Genomic DNA, 17,979 nt, shown 5'->3' with positions numbered 1-17,979 from the left:
TGGACATCACATTGACTAATGAGATGCACACGGGTCACTGTGTGGTTTTGTCAGACAGTTCACACTAGATGACAGTTCTTCATAAAGGATTAAACTGTCAGTGTATTGCATCCTTCACTGAAAATGTAATTACTACTATAGTTTTTAAGAGTTTTCATGCAGCTGGAGTCAGAGAATAAACAAGCATGAGTTGGTGCTTTACTTCCAAAAATAAGTATGTTTTGTTTTGCCTGTCTTGTTACGTTGAAGTAGAGTGTTGACTATTATGTGAGCTCCTTCAGGGGAATGGAAGGAGAGTCAGAGGAGGAGGAGGAGGAGGAGGAGGTGACAGTGCCATTTGCCTGGAGGACACCTATAAACCTGAAGAGAGAGAGAGAGAGAAAGAGAGAGAGTGCACCATTCCTCACAGGTGACTGTACCACGTGACCTGAGCTTTAAAAAGCAGGCCCACCTGGTCTGCAAGGTACAAGCAATCACGAAGCACCAGAGGAGTCAGAGGAGGAGAATATCTGGGCTGTCGGCACAGCGGCAAACACCGACAGCCCCGCGGAAACGGGCCAAGGAGGAACCCAGCACGCAACCCGCGACGCCGAGCGGCAGGATGAGCTGCAGCAGTGTCGCAAGTTCCGAGTTCTCTGAGGAGGAGCTGGACCTGGGTGTGCCGGGCCAGGGTGAGGACGGGAGGAGCCCAAAGCTGTCCTTCCAAGACAGCGAGAGCTGCACCAGCAGCCCGAGCGACCCGGAGGAAAGCCACGGCAAGAAACGAAGCCGACCCGTGCGCTCGAAGGCCCGACGCATGGCCGCCAACGTCCGGGAGCGCAAGCGCATCATGGACTACAACCAGGCCTTCAACGCCCTGCGCGTGGCCCTGAACCACGACCTCAGCGGCAAGCGCCTCTCCAAGATCGCCACGCTCCAGAGGGCCATCAACCGCATCTCTGCTCTGTCAGTGTTCCTCAGCTCCAACCCCGCCGGCAACGCCTGCAGCCACCGCGAGTGCAGCAGGGCTCCCGTGGGGCCGGGGGCGCCGGGAGCCAGGCTGGAGCAGAGCAAGGTGACGGTTCCACGCCTGGAGCACCAGAGCTACGTCCTGTGGCACGCGTCCCTCTCTCATCAGATGCAGCCGCAGCAAGGGCCTTTCGTGCACAGCAGGTCCACAGAACCTCACGTCTACATGGAGACCTCCATGCCCTCATGCCCACCGTCACCACACTACCCCTGTTACCCAAGCGAGGGCCAGGTCTACTTGTCGCACGGACACTGCAGCAGCCCCCTGCGGTACCCGCAGGTGGGAGAGGGCTTCGAGTACCAGCCGGGAATGTGGGCCTCCTGCACTCAGGGACAAATGGACACTTTGGCCGAGTCGCCTCTGGCTCTGGGGCTCCCCTGGCAGGTGAGCTACCTGCAGGAGCCTGAGCACAGCCTCAGCCTGTGCTCTGATATGCAGTGATAGGCCGCTGCTTGTGGACTGTTGGTGCTCCTCTGCTCAGTATTGCAACATTATGTCTAAAGGTTACTTTAGAAAACTGCAAATAATAGAACATGTACAGTATTTTATTCTTAGTGCTATCATTGTCTTGTGTTTTGCAAGTGCTGAGTCATTGGTCTCTGTCTTGTTCATACAGTTTTAATGTGAACTTAGATTTTAACATTTGTATTTATTCCTTTCCATGTCTGTTTCTAAACGTTTTGGAATTTTTCAAATTAAATGTTAAACTAATGTCACTTCTATAATGGTTCCTTCCTGTTCATTTGATGCAAACGCTGCTAAACATGCTTCACAACAGAATGTCTGCTTGTGGTGTGTGTCTGATAACAGCCTCAGGTCACAAGCTTTGCTGTTTTGAGTGTGAGAGAGATGATTGAGGTCCTTCACTCAGTTGAGAAATGTTCTTGCAAGTCCATTCTTGTTATTTTCCTGTGAGAAGAAACGTGCCCCCCCCACACACACACACATGCACACACACACACACACACACACACACACACACGCACACGCACACACACACACACACACTACAATAAAATGCAGGCTCGCAAGAGGGACAACACTTACTGTAAGAGGTTCCTACTATAACAGTTAATGGCTTTTCTGCTTGTTTTCTGTGCTTCAGTAGATTTTGCCTAAAACTGTAAAACTGCTGCTGCAGAAACTGCTCCTTGACATCATTACTAGCGATAGTTTGAAGATCAACAGGTTCTCCGCTTAGCGCTACAAACCCACGTTAGTCAATAACAGCTTTCTCTCCCCTGCTGAGCAGCATGTCATGGAAAACAGCTTAATTATTAGACTATAGCATCGAGCCCATCGACAGATTTATGTGGGCTCAGGAAGGAAGAGTGCGCCCCGTCATCAACATGGTGAAATCCCCTGTCGGCCTTTATTGGCCCGCAGCAGGATTTGGGTGTGTGAGTTTTTTGAACATCCTGGAGGTCGTCCAACACGGGCCTCAAGAAGCTGCTGAAAAGAGTTGGCCCGGGGAGAAGAACTGCAGGCTTAGCAGAGAAGTAAATGATGTGGTACGACACCAATTAGCAGGCAGGAAGCAAAGGGGGTACGGACAAAGAGATGAATGGAGAGGTGGGGTGGAATAATAGGAAGAGGATGATGCAGGTGGCGAGGAGGAGAGACGGAGCTCCTGCACCTTGAGCCTGTCGCTCAGCTCCTGCACAGACGTGAATCACTGGAAAAGCTTGACTCACCAGTGAGAGATAAATGTGGGTGGCAACACTCAGTGACGGCATGTCTCTTTCTCCTCCCTTTCTGGCACAGAAGCAGAGCTGAACCCACAATGCAGCCAGTTTGTCGACTTGTCTGGGATCTAGAGTGAAAGTGGACGGAAAGGTGGATCTATTACTAGTCACCATGGACATAAATGGAGAGAAAATGTCTGTATGGTTTAACAGTTTTTAGAGTATAATGTAATATAGTGATCAAACACTGTATACATTATCATACATACAATATCAATAGACAACAATTAATTTTTAAAATGTAAGCAGTTTTGAAAGAGGTCACAGAGAATATTGTATAAGTATAGAGAATATGCTTAGGCAGCTGACTCAGTCAGAGGAAATGTAAGCAGCCTCACAGTCTCACATCCGGAAATCAAGGCAGAGCAACAAAACTTCCTTTATGATTTGAAAAAAGCGTATATATAAGTTAGGACTGAAGAAAAGTAAAACACAATAAACAGGCAGAAAGGCAGAAAACAATGAACCAAATGACTAGGTACTATGGCTCAACAGTGGGAGAGTGATGGAACTTTGGATGGGGACAGGCCTATGGCCCTATGGGAAAACAAAGCTGAATCCTGGCAGAACCAGGTCAACATGACCAGTTTTATATGTTTTACATTGCGTGACGAACTTGGCTGAACAAGGTTAACATGTCTGTACAAGGTGATCGAGGCTGGAAATGGCTAATACTAGGCCAAACACAACAACTGACAGAAAACATGAAACTGTCATTTCTCCAGAAACGGAACAGGTCAATGGTCCGCAAAGTGTGACTGGCTGGGTGTGGTATATGGCTACAGGTCCATAGGACTAGCTCACGACCAAGTGATTGGGGATAGAGCAGACATGAGGGAGTGGGCGTGGTCCAGACAGGGGGCGTGGCTTATCGAGAGCAAAGCAAAAGAGAGAATGGTGGCCCAGAGATCCTGAGAGGTACAGGTCTGGATGCCCGGGTTTCCCACAAGGCAGCACTGCCTCTTGGTACCACACACAGTACAGTAGGTGTCGCACACATGCTCGTCTGTGGACCACGTCTTTTAGAAACTGACCACTGCTTATTTCTGTCTTTAGGTTTGTCCATTTTTCCTGCCTCCAACAAACTGCTGACGATTTTCTGCATAATATCTACCACCATGAAGAAGCGATTGCTTGAACTTTATCTGTCAGTGTTCGTCATGTTATGCCTGATCAGCATCAAGTGACATTTTGGAGCATGTAGCTTAGCTGCCTCAAAATGCATGACTGAAGTAAAAACGGCAAAGTGTAGACACCATCAGCCTAAACACGGAACAATAAGAAAAGCTTTGTGGCTCGGCCTAAATAAACAAACAGACCAGGACAAAACACTCATCAAGCAAGCTCATTTTGCAATTTGCAAAGAAGTGCCTTACGACAGAGAAAACAACAGATGGCGAGACATACTGTACTGTAAGAAACACTCTCAGTGATTACGCTGCAGAAGACACTCTGCCAATCTGAGCAGCGGCTCGTAAACAGTTTAAAATGCATTGAATCAGCCACAAACCCAACCACGTTACACTGTGGGGTTCATGTTGAACAGTCTGGTCAAAATGAGATCATCCAACTTAGTGAAAACCTCTACCAGGTCAACGGTTTCATGTAGAGGTGTGACTCACTGAGGATTCACCTCACTGGTCTGACATGTGAGCCTGTCAGTGACGAATCCTTTCTCAGACTGTCCCGCCTCCTCGACACCATCCGCTGCCAAGCTGATGGAAAAGAAAACAAGCAAACATCAGGGGAGTGATGCCAGGATGCGGGGTGTGTTTGAGTGATATATGGGGATGCGTCAGCCTGTGGAGCAAAGAGGCACGGGTACGGTGTTCATGCAGAGCACGCAGTCACACAGGCACGATGTTAAACATCCACTTTATTTCCATCTTCTACTCTGAATCTAAACTCTACTGCTAAAATTCCTTGCGGTTACATCAAACTGTACCAACACTGACGCCTGAATTTTCACTGTGTCATTTTGCTGTTTCCAGTGAGGTTCATTTTATGTTTCTCGTCTGTGTTAATGTTTGCTTTGACCTCCGGAGAAAGAAAGCAAACATCGCTGCCCATTTCCCCACAATTAACAGGCTGAACCTCAAAAAAACACGTACTGTACCAGATCGTTTTGCTTTTTTAGGCACTTGTGTGATCTCACTTAACTTTCACACTTGATTACATTATAGTAAAAGTTCCGGATTCTACTTTTACTAGACTTGTATCCCTAAATGAAAATCTCCTGCCTCTTTCTTTCAACAAGTGTTACTTTTGCCCCTTAGTCTTGACAAATCAGACATGCCACTGCTTGTTTTTTTGATTTTCTTTTTATTCAGAGATAAACTTGCAGTGTCACACCTTACCACTAGATGGAACCAAGACAATACAGCTCTGCTGTGTTATACTGTAGCTAGTGAAGGGACCTAAAATGAATCTCTGGATATAACTGGTACTATAGCTGCATCCTATATTGATCCAAATCAGAAGATGTAACACAGAAGAAGAACACTTTTTAATTATAAAGTTCTGGCACTCGGGTACAAACAACGCTTCAGTTTGACAGTTTAGGGTTGCAGAATGTTTAATGTGTCTCTTAAATTTGCAAAGCATCATGTTGACAGTAGGTGATGCAACAGTTGTTCTGTTGTGGGTCTCTTTTTGTGTTAGATCTCTATATGTTGTGTCTTTGGGGTTATTTTGTTCATCTTATCAACAACACCTACCCAGAAGGGTTCCTGATAGAAGATGAAACCTCAACAACATAATAAGAATATAATGACCTGAAAAATGAGGGGAAAGGCTGACAAATGATATTAAGCAAGATTTTCCATGGGTATAGATGATTGCAGATCGCTTTGTTTTCCCAAATAAAAGTAAGGACAAAGTTGAAGGACGAGAGGCAGTTCAAAGTAGAGGTACCTGGATGTGGTGAAGAGGTTGGCGTGACAGAGATGGAGCCAGACAACCTGCTCTGACGATCCTGATGGGCCAGAGGCAATCGGAGAGATATTTACAATTTTTAAGTATTATATAAATGAAAAATAGGATTTCAAAAGGCTGTCTGTTTTTTTTAAAGAAACATAATGCAAAAATGCTCAAACATATACTACTGTATATGTTAGAATTGAATAGAATAGAGAAGAGAACGCAATTTCCCCAAGAAAATCAGTGAGGTATGCCTTTTCTTATTTTATGTAATTATTTCACACAAACATAAAGTTTATGTGTAAAATTTCATTAACTTTATATAATCTTTTATAAAATGACACTCTAACCTGACTGAAAGACTTTACAGTAAATGTCATTTCTTACCTATATTTATTTGATAAAATTACATGGAAAATTTAAATGTAATTAAATTACATAATGTTTTAGGCCTGATTTGTTTTTGGGCGCACTTGGCTTTAATGATTTCAGTAATGAGTGTGGTAGACAGGCTAGGTTACAAAAGGCTGCAAAAATATACAGTTGTGTTTTTTTCTGTTCCTAATTTTTTATTTATTTATTATAAATAACTAATGCAGCTATGAAGAAAAGAATGAAAAGTTTTCCCTAATAATAACATAAAAAAGAGGACGAGTCAACACTTATCATTTGGAATTAAACCTTCATCAAATCTGATTGTGTGACTAGGGAATGATGACATATCTCCACAACCCAATGAGCTAATGAAGCCTAGCCTCTTTGTGCCTTGACATTAAACAAAACGCTGATCGTAAGTTAAGAAAGAAACTATGCAGTTGAGCGCTAGCCCAAGTAACGAAGGGTGACACTATGACAGGATGACACTCGCCTCCCTGTCTGCACTGCATAACCTGCTTGGCTGAAGCTGAGGTCATATAGATGCAGGGATGAGCTGCAGTTTTAATATAGTTTTTTAGATTAGATTTTCTCCATATCCTGCTTCTTCATTTAGTCCAGGCTCTTTATTTAGCATATTAATACAAGCTTTTGCTTTGTGCTTTGGGAAGTTATTTAGCCATTTGCTGATGTGCAGCAGGAAATAGGCAGCGCTGGAAAACTTGATGGCATTTACTATTTTGGCCTGTTATTCACCTGGAAAAGCACTTTGTGTTACAGTTGCTTTATTTATTCGCCGCTGCCAACGTAAAAATGTAAACAACTATTTTGTATTGTCATTCACTCTTGTCTTTATTCTGCACCTTCTCCAGCTTTCCCACTGATTCCTCTTCAAACCCAGCTCTGAGGAAAGTCTGTTCCAATTAGGGCTGCATTCTAAATGCATGGAGCGAGGCTGACAAAAACAACAGTGAAAAAGATCTAGCGTGCCTTTCAAACTGTCTGCAGTCACCCTGGAACAACTTGGCTTGCTCCCAGCCAACGCTGGAACTGCTTACACTGTATAAAATATGTGTTATTCATATCTGTCAGCTGTGTTTGTCACTTGGAATTGGCTGAGGGGACAAAAACAAATCCTAGGAACTGATGGAAACTCGTCAATTTGCCACTTTTTCTCACATGCATGAAATACATTTGCATAGTAAATAGGTGAAGACCTGTTCTTTTCTTTGATAGTGTTTTTTTCAGTGCTCTGGGGTATACCATAAAACACAGCACTGAGCATTTTGCTATGTAGAAATGCTGTATTTCTAGATATTTGCATATTTGAATCTGATCTAGTTGTTCTGGTTGGAAGCTCTTTTGCAAATATGAAGTACAATTGTGCAGCAGTAAAAGAATTTCCCATTCCTAGGATGTGAGACTGTGGGGCTGCTTACATGCTGTTTGGCCAAATCAGCCTGTGCTGTGTTAATTTGTGCAACAGCTGTCTGCTTGAACTCTGGTAACTTGGCTTCAATTGGCATTACTTCTAATGCCACTGAACATAATATGCTGTATAACAAGTATTTAGTGCAATAGTTAAAATATCCAGTTTTTTATCAATCTGTCAATCATCAATCAACCAATAGTTTTTGTTTTTTAGATGCTGACCTGCAAAATAAACCCCAGGCAAGACTCTAGTGCCCTCTGAGCACCAGCCTCCAACAGGCCATTGTTAAAGGCAGATTAGCTGGCGACCTCTTGCTGTATGACTTGAACAGTACATTCAATATAATAATAATTCAATCACCATGGTTATTCGTTTACCTATGCATACAAATCAAAATTTTGAGTCCACTAATGTCACCTGGATGAAATCTGCAGTAATCAGAGTAGTACAAGAAGATGACTGAGAGACTGGCGGCGTTGCCACTCTGGCGTCATGATCCACAAGAAAGCAAGATTTGAGATCTGTCCTAATTAACTACTGTAAAAAAGGTCAAGATGGAAGTTATTCCTCTGGGTGGATGCTGTGGTTTACCTTTAATTGACTTGTGCCCTGACAAAAATTGAAGAACAACACCTTCCATGTGAGAGATGAGACTGTGTTATTATAGTGGTAGCAGGGCACAGCAGAGACATAATTTACTACAGTTTCACTTGTAGGCTTGTAACACACAACCACAACAAAGGCTTTCTGAGAAGCTGTCAGTCATTGGCATTTCCAACAAAGTACTCTCAATCTAATCAATTAGCTGAAATAAAACCATGTCAGAGCCCAGTGTTGCTGCGTATGCATTTTCTTCCCTCTTCATTTTCTTGTAATTATTGAATATTTTGTGAGAAGCCTTTTGCCAGAAACCATCCATTTCTTCTCTACTGTACGTTGCCTTTGGGTTCTACTCATTGGCATGCTGCATGGCACTTAGCCTTAAAACCCTAGTAGGTAGAACCGAGTCTAGGACGTCTAGAACTGGCCGTTTCGTTAATAGATTGAGTCTAAAGAATTGGAAAAAGTAAATTGGTCTATTCAAAGGTTATCTGTTTTCGACCGCCTCTCAGGAATATAAAACGACACCTTGTTAAGTGATTGGACAGGTTCGTTTTGGCAACGATTTTCACCGCTGCACCCTTTTTAATTATTTAATTTTCTCTCCTCCATGGGACAGTGCTCTAATGGATGGATTTTTTATAGCAACAGTGAGTGGGAAGGGCAGTGGGCTTGAGTCAGATGAGAGAAAAATGAGCTGGAAATACAGTGGCCCTGTATCAAATCACAAACAAACAACAAGAAAACACAATGACAATAAGAGAAAACACAACAACATTAACAGGAAACACAACATTAACAGAAAACACAAGAACATTAACAGGAAAGACAATGAAATTAACAGAAAACACAACAACATCAACAGGAAACACAACGACATTTAAAGAACACAACATTTAAACATTACGGAAAAGGTAGGGACCAGTTCTTGTTTCTAAATGGTCACAAGCTAAGTCAGTCTAACTTTCCTTTCTTGTGTTTCCCTGAGAGCTAAAAACGTGGCTATGCTGCGCTAATTAAAATATTATGTGCTGCCATTAATTAAAAATAAAACAATTTAGACTTGTGTCTATGCCAAGTTACCCTGCATTTGGTTGCAGAAAACAATTTTAATAGGAACGGGTACATAAACTGACAAAATAGGAACATACAGTAGTAGTTCAGAAGTCAGCTCTGCCCTGGGCTGTGCTCAAGACAGGAGGTGGGTGACAGAAGGGTCCTTACTGCTCTACCCTTGCTGTGTGAAGGAGATGTTTGCTGCATTTAGACTGTACAATAAGCAATGTTAACTCACCTACCACCTACCTTGTTTTTGCTAATCTACAGCATTATTATGGAAGTTTTTTAGACCCAAAATCCAATTCACAATATATTTGGCAATTGAATATGCAATATCGTCGTTCAATTTGAAAATGCATTTTACATTTTGCAATTCAATATTAAACATGGAAAGTCAATACTCAGTTTAATTTATTAAAAGTATGAATAAAACTTAATAAACTGCATTTCGTATTGTCATGGTTTTTTGTAGTCAGCAGACTGATCTCTTCCCCCGCTTCAGACAGACTGAAGTCGAGGACTCTGCGACCATCACACTCAGGGGTTGAGGCCCCCTTGTGGCGAAAACTTGTAACCATTCCGGCACAATACACCAGCTTGATTGCAGTTAAATGTACTGTATATATGTACTGTAGTTGACAATATCGTCCTTGGCATAGTAAAGTACAACAGGTCAAAAATACATTTTTATCTTCCACACAAGAAGTGCAGGAGAGACCCTGCAGCTCCAGCTGTTTGACTACAGTTGAACATTGTATTTGGCTGTTTTACAGTTGTTATCACTGTCACTTTGACGCAGCCGTCCAGTGAAACAACACATTCTCCTAACAGTTCACACACAGGTCTAAACAGTGGTTCCAATGTCACAGTGACACGCTTTGTTTGCAAAAGGCTCTAACCGTGTAAAAACACTGGAAATATGCAGCAAAAACTAATTTTGCCTTCAAACTTACTTGCAACCAAGTACATGAACACGTCCAATCAGTCATAACACAGTGGACAGCAAAATACAAACCACTGATCTCAGTGTGAATTAGTGCATTGTTGATTGTCATTGGAGCCTGTTGCTATTTTTTGACTTTGTAATTTATGTCAAATTTACCTTTATGCAAAGAAGAAATGCTTTGATTTATTGAATCCATGACATTCATTTTTCAAACTGTGGCAGGAAACTGAAATATTGTAAATATTACAGGAAAGAAAGAAAATGTACATTCAAATCAAATGGAAGATAAGACACAGCCTTAAGTAGCCCTTAATATTTAAATTAGCGCAGCATAGCCACGCTTTTAGCTGGCAGGGAAAAACAGGAAACGAAAGTTAAACTGACTGTGTTTCGTGTTAATGTCGTGTTTTGTGTTAATGTTGTTGTATTTCCTGTTAATGTTGTTGTTTTTATGGTTAATGCCGCTGTGTTTCCTGTTAATGTTGTTGTATTTTCTGTTAATGTTGTTGTGTTTTCTGTTAAGGTTGTTGTGATTTTTGTTAATGTCGTTGTCTTTTTCTCTTATTGTCGTTGTGTTTCGTATTTTTGTTTGTTTGTAATTTGCACTTCAGGGCCACTGTAGGGAAAGAAGGAGTGAAGACATGAGGGAAGGCGCTGCCTTTATGTCCAATTCCACAAACTTAAAGAAAAATACCATTATTGCTTGTTTTTTTAAATTAGTGCATGAGAAAACCAAAAAAGTTGGTTCCTCAGTCACACATTAAGATACAAACCTGTATAAGCCACACTTACTTGGAGTCTGGGGCTTTTTTTGAATGAGGTTTTTTATTTTCTGCCTTTTGCTGCAGAGACTTGCCTTTTAATCAATTCCCCCCTTTCTTTGCCCGAGAAACAGAAAGAAAAGGCAATTACAGCAGAGAGAAAATTTGATAGAAGTGAAGGATTGAAGTCCTGCTGTCAAAGGAAGATGGATTACTTTTGTTCACTTAGGTAAGACAAACACGCTTCATATTTACTGTGAGGTTAAAGAAAATGAAAGGCAAACATAATAACCTGAGTTAAATGCACGGGGCTGTACCCTGAGGTGGATTAATCGATGACTGTGTGAGGTAGAGAACTCAGCAACGCGTTGTAACACACACTGATAATGACACACCACTGCTTTAACCACTTCACTTTCATTGCAGTATTAAGCTAATAATAGCACAAAAGTTAAAAAATAGAAGAAAGAAGAAATGGCTGTATTTACACGTACAGGTAGCAGCAAATTGGGTCAGTGACCTAATGAGTCAATCAACCAACCAAATGTAGGTCACACTAATATTACAGCTAATGCTATGCTTGTGGTGTCATACATTCATAGAGGGTTTATGAATATATAATTAAATATATTTTTAAAACAACAATGGTTGATATATTTGTTCTTTTTGTTTTTTGTTGAGCTCTGTTCTGCATCCATTTCATCCAATTCAAACTCCTACAGCACATTAATATAGATTCAAATTTCATAGTAATACATTTAGGATAAGAAAAAACAATCAAAGTAATAAACAAATTTCTTTTCAGCGTCATTGTTTGTGTTAAAACCATGAAGACAAAGACTATTTACATTACAGTTTGAGCCTCAAGCCTTTTTGCTCTCCCCTCTAGGATCTATACTGCAAAATAACTTCTAATGTATATTACAGTACATTGGCCTTTGTTGGACATAATGTGAGTTGCAACCCCAAAAGATTTCTGATCTCTAATTTATTTTCAATAAGGCTTATTTGAAAATCTTCCCCTTCAGCATCTAAACAATATTATTGCAATATGCAATGTACTGTAATATTCCTGCTTAATTTGAATATATGTTGGTTTAATTGTATTCCACATACAGTACTCAGTAACAAGCCAGTTCACAGTATGTATATAGACTATTTTCTTCATATACACCCTGTTTTTATGATATTTATTACTATTGTAAAATCGCCTCATTTCCATGTTCTTGGTTATTTTTCTGTCTATATATAGTGGTGGTATTTTTTTAGATATATTTTTTTCCACAACTGACATTTTCAAGTATTATTAAGGACAGTTGTTATTAAAAACATTTCTGATGACTTAGGTCGACAAGCAGGAGCAAGGAAACTTTAACAATAGACCTTTTTCACACTGGATGTTTTGACAAATTTTACTGTGACCAGCCCAGGTGGTACTGACGTTGTACATAACCAGTGTCTTCCATTAGACGTTAACCACTGTAACTATTATTAGGGGTGGCAATCCCAGTTATTGTTATTGTTAAGTTATTGTGTGTTTTTCTCTTCCATGTCTTATGAAAGTCTGTTTCTGGACATCTTAAGTCATCAATCATCACATGTGCCTGTTCCAGCATCCTTGTGTTGTGCATCCTGGTTTACTGGGACATGCAAATGGAACAGAGCCATCATTAAAGGAATTAATAGCACCCAGGTACAGTAGCTGTAGTTTGCGAGGTGGAGCAGGTCATTGTTTTAAGGTGCTTTATAAATAAAGCTGAATGATTAGACCCTAGGCTAGGGTGTGGGGTTAATGTACAGTATGAAGAACTACACCTTTAGCTGCACTAACTGCTGGTCTTCATGGGAGAGATGAGCAATGTTAAGCTCCAGTGAGTTTCCCCATAAGGTCACATAAAATGCTGCCATGTCTAACAAAAGTGAAATCACCGGTTCTTCACTCAGTAAAACAGCAACAATCTCTCAAGTGGCTGAACAGTCAGGCCTCAACAATACTTACTGTAATGCGCTATATTTAGCATTTCACAAAGGCGAGATTTCTGGCTTTGTCACTTTAATTTTCACCTCTGTTGTTCTGTAATTGCCTTTGAAAAGTGAACATGCAGCAGAACTAATGTGCTTTACTTGCTTTATGCTATTGAAATGTCAAATTGTTTTCTTGAGAACAACTGAGCTTGGTCAATGATCCAGAAAGACAGCTCTTATGGATTGCTTAATCAAACAACAGCTTCGGGCTTTTATCTGGGAAAGAAATCCAGGATGTTCAAATAAACACCAAGCCTTGTGTCTAAAATGCGGACTTTTTATATGATAGTTGGTGTTAAACCAACACAAATCTAAAAAATATTAGGTATTTTAGAATGTACAAATAAAATTAAAAATGTGCTCATATTGCAGTATAAACAAATAATGTGGCCTGCAGTCACACAACACATTCATCATTATGTGAACACTACTGTAGCTGCTCAACATAATGCCTTGCTGAGCCTGTGATAACAATTAGGCAAGGGGATAATTATGCTGAAACATTACCAGAGCATTGTCCAGCACTCACCCAGAGGGCAATTAGCCCCAAATAACCCTCACATACAGTACATTACTTAAGTGAACAAAATAAAGGCAGATATTCACAAGAGGTCAGAGGTCCGAGCTTAGCCGTGGAGCTATCCACGCAGTATTCACCCCAACCAGCACGTTTGTACAGTCAATAAATTTTAGAACACTTTAAAACCAACAAAATGTTTGGTTTTAAAGTAAAATACTTTGGCAGCGGGTGGCTGAAGTAACTTCTAATGCCTTTATGACGATGTCATTGTTCTTAAAAAAAGTGACGTTTAGAAATGAAGTAAAAGTGGCTCCATCAACTGAACAAAACCTGTATGATAAATTGTCCATGACAAAATAATGAATCGGCGGCTCATTAGGACGAGGACGATTTACTGTGTTATCAGCAGCGCTGCAAGCTTCATCTAGCTCAAAATAGCATATTAACTCACGTCAGCAGAGTGAAACCTTGATCAATGTCTAAAAGGAGAACAAACTGAAACATGGCGAAAGAGTCATTAGCTCCTGTCAAATTACAGTAGCTGAAACAAGATACTGGATAAATTTAAGAATATGTTATATACGTCCGGAAATAACACTGTAGGCTGGTAAGGAAAGTGTTGTTGAGGTGTTGTCAAGCTACTGTAACATGTAACAGCAAGTTACAATTGATTGTCGAATCAGTATCAGCCAGATTTTACAGTTTTTATTGGTCGCTTTTACCTATTTTGGAACCTACCACTTATTTTCATCATCACTATTCCAACAGTGCATCAGCAAATGTACAGTACTGTAGCTAATATGTAAACCTGTTCTCATTGGATTGACACAATTTCCCCTTGTCATGATCCTGGGCTGGCTCCACCAGCCATTCTGTTTCCCTCACCAGGCCACGCCTCTGCTTTGGACCACGCCCACTTCCTCTCCTTCCCTCAGTAAACTCTTGGCAATCAGTTCAATTTCTCACACCTGTGCCTGCCCTCTGCTCCCTTTATACTGTATACCTCCCCAGCCCGCCACTCCGTGCTGGGTCAATGTCATTCCACATCACTCCATGACTACTGGCTGCCCTTGACTTTGTTTATCACGGTCGCTAAGCTTACGAAAAGGGTTTGAGCTCTAGCCATGTTTGTTCATGCCATGCCTTAGCCACGTTGCACATGCTAGCTCTAGCCACGCTGATAGCTTTGCCTTAGCTCGATGTGTTAGCTTTGTTTTGGTTGTGTTTATTAGTCGTTTTGTGCCTCCTGTTCATTTAGAATACATGTTTCGTTGAGTATGTTTCTTGTTTTCACCCTGTTTTATTTAGGTTATGTAGTTGATTAAAAGACCAAAAGAAAAGGGTTCTCCAGTGTAAGCCAGCTCATGGACTGGTTGGACTGCTCCCAGACTGCTGCAGATTCATAGATTTCTCCTCTTTCCGCTGCACTGTTTCATGCCCCACTGCAGCCCCAGTTTACATTGGTTCCACGTCATGCTGCTGCATTGGATCCATGTCCTGCTTGTCCTGACTTCCTTTCCAGGGATCACTGATCTGTTTGGCGAGCTGGAGTCTACCTGCCTTTCGTCATTTGGTCCCACACCTGTTTGTCTGGGTGCAGAGGGTCTGGCACCCACCCCTGCTGCAGTTGTCAATCAGTGCTCAAGCCTCGTCTCATCTGTGCTGTCTGATGCTGGAGCCTATAAAGATTACGTCTTCGCCTCTGTTTCTGTTTTCTGTGGCAGTCCGGAGGGGACCACGCACGCCTCGTGTCCTCGTGGTCCAGAGGGGACCACGCACGTTCGGCCGCCTCGATGGTCCCGCCTCTGATGACGTCGACTGCCATGGTGGGTCCAAGTGGACGGGGAACCTAGTCCACGTTTCCAGGTGACTCCCTGGGAAACAATCCAGTTTCTCAGTGTAAAACATGTTTATCTCTAAACATAAAAATGTGTTTCTTTGTGTTAAATAGTGATTTTACAACTGCGTCAAATGAATCATGGATAAAGAAAATTAGATCATTCGAAGTTACTGATTCTGGTCTCATCTGTGGATGAACAAATTTGCCCTGTGCAGCTTTGAGAAAATTAATTTCGTAGTTGAACAGATGAACAGACTTTATCAGTAGTGACAGAAGTAAAAATACGTTTACTAAATGAGCCAACAAATAAATATGATCATAAGTGCTTAATTACGATTTCCAGCTCAAGGAAAATTCTCTGATGGTGATAGGTGTGACAAGCAACTTTAGGTGCAGTACACATAATGAATGACCCGTACAGTTCATCACTGTTTAAAGTAAACAGTAATGAGAAACTTAGGAATGTCTAGGCAATATCTAATGGCTTTACCGGTTTTATCAGTCGCTTCTAACTGTTTTGCATAACTAGGTTCCAACATCTTTTATCATCACTATTCCAGCAGAGCATCAGACACATGTAGCAAATGTGTAAACCTGCTCTCATTGGATTGACACATTTTCTCCTCCCTTTTGTAAAACAGTTAACGCTGACATTGTTAAAACAGTCTAAACTCTATTGTTTTAGCTTTGTAACCAAAGAGAAACTATTTGTTCCTAACTATTAGTAAACAGTAAGACCAGTATTAACTCATCATAGCACCTGTTCGACACTCCTCAACAAAAATATTTAATTTACTATCAGTCTTTAGACCTCAAAAATGGTACCAGGTTTGTGTTGTTCTTTACCAACATAAATGGAGGAGGTCTAAAGCAGAGAGAGAGTATCAACAGTGGCTGTTTCTCATCCTTCATTAGATTTGACTGTAGTTTAGTTTACATGTATTTCCTGTAATATTTTCAATTTTTCAGTTTTCTGCCACAGTTTGAAAAATGAATGTCATGGATTCAATAAATCAAAGCATTTCTTATTTGCAAAAATATTACTTTACAAGTCAACCAACTGTCTTAATCCAGAAGAAGACATTGCTTCATAAAATCATCTGACCTGGTTATGTGTATAAATCACAGAACAGAGATGACCAACATTCTCTACTATCTCTGATCACACTGTATCACACCTACAGCTAACAGATCATGTAACGATACCTTCTGTCTCATTCACACCCCTAATGAAATCTGGTTCCTGTGGCGTCCTTGATTCAAAAACAAACCAGCTAATGTTCTGAAAAAATTTACTTTTAGCAGCGATACATATAAATACTTCTTTATCGACATTTTGTGGATTATATCAAACCCCAAATCCAACTACACAAAAAAGATGTGAGGTATAAGATGCGTAACATTTGAATAAATCTAATTACAAATTTCAGTACATGCAAATACCAAGACCACTGTGGGTATGTTTATTTCTAATGAAGAACTATGATGCATTTTGAAATACTGTAGATTTATTTAATAATAAATAATAATAAATTATTTGGAAACAGACTAAATTTTGATTTTGAAAGCAACAAAGCCAAATGTTAGCAAGCTGCAAGTCAAACTGCAAATGTCCTGGTTGCAGGATATCCTTACAGTTACTCCCCAAGGAACCATCCCATTTCAAGGATGTTATCCAAAGTGGTGCACACAGCACCCACAGGAGTGAAAAAGGATTGGTTGTCTTTTTGGGCAGCTAAGAGTCAACCTTCAAGCAAGAAAGTCTGTAAGGCTAAACAGCTGCCAGAGGGTGAAGTTGGCCTCTGTGAAATCCCCTCTGTCGCAGAGCCCTGCGACAGCTTGCGCAGTGGAGTTTAGAAAAGCTGCTACAGGAGCAACAGTGGGATCTGTTCTTCTTCATAGATCAACGGAGAACCCAAGAAGAAGGTACTACAGTACATTATTGCTGCTTAGAATGCAGACAGGAAAGCTGCAGGCTAGTGTGGCACATCAGTTAGAAACGGCAGACAGAGAAGTCACTGCAGTCAATCGGGGCCCTGAAGGGGAAGGACCACAAAGATCCACTTGCCCACACGCCTAAAATAACAGATGCCCTGAAGTCCTGCAACACTTAAAGCAATATTTCAGGAGAGAGGAGAGAGACATGTGATGCTGTGAGAGAATGCAAGACTCTGCGAGAGTTTCATGACTTTAAGCAGAAGGAACTGGTTAAGAGCCGGGGCAGACAGCTGAAGGGAACCGACTACAGCGTCAACGATAAGTTCCCCAAGGAGATCCTTGACCGCCAACGCCGACTGTTCCCCATCCGTAAAAAGTTCATGGCAGAAGGCTGCAGGGCTGTCATCAGCGTCGACAACTTTTGGCTGTACTAGCAGGTGGTGTGTAAAAATGGTTTAATATAAAAGGTTTGTTACAAAAAAAAAATAGATGCAAAGGTAACTGTTATAACTTTACTTTTTTTGAAACTATGTCTCTCTCTTTCAGTAAAATGTTTGTCATTTTAATGTCACTCACTCCACAGTTTGCAAAGGGCTCATCGAGCTCATCACCTTTCTTCCACTTTAATTTTCCTTTCCTTTACTCTTTTTCTATCACCTACTTTTACTCCACACTGTGTATATCCCTCTCTTCTCTATTCTTCTCTCACGTAGTCAACCAGCTATGTAGCCTTGCAGCAGCCACACAAAAACATCTACTGCACAGGGGAAACATGTAAAAATGTACAATCATTAATATCCTGATAGGAAA

General features: G+C 41.1%; 1 protein-coding gene across 1 annotated transcript; it reads left to right on the top strand.

The window, feature by feature from the left end:
* The first annotated feature begins 455 nt into the window (after positions 1 to 455).
* bhlha9 (basic helix-loop-helix family, member a9) lies at positions 456 to 1,725 on the top strand. Its single transcript, XM_029173834.3, has one exon. The coding sequence runs from the start codon at positions 602 to 604 to the stop codon at positions 1,448 to 1,450; it is 849 nt and encodes a 282-aa protein (XP_029029667.1). The 5' UTR covers positions 456 to 601; the 3' UTR covers positions 1,451 to 1,725.
* The last annotated feature ends 16,254 nt before the right edge of the window (positions 1,726 to 17,979 follow it).

This window comes from Betta splendens, chromosome 14 (assembly GCF_900634795.4).
Source record: "Betta splendens chromosome 14, fBetSpl5.4, whole genome shotgun sequence".
NCBI classification, from domain to species: Eukaryota; Metazoa; Chordata; class Actinopteri; order Anabantiformes; family Osphronemidae; genus Betta; species Betta splendens.
The sequence above is the reverse complement of the archived record's forward strand: the minus strand, read 5'-3'. Positions and strand labels throughout refer to the sequence as shown.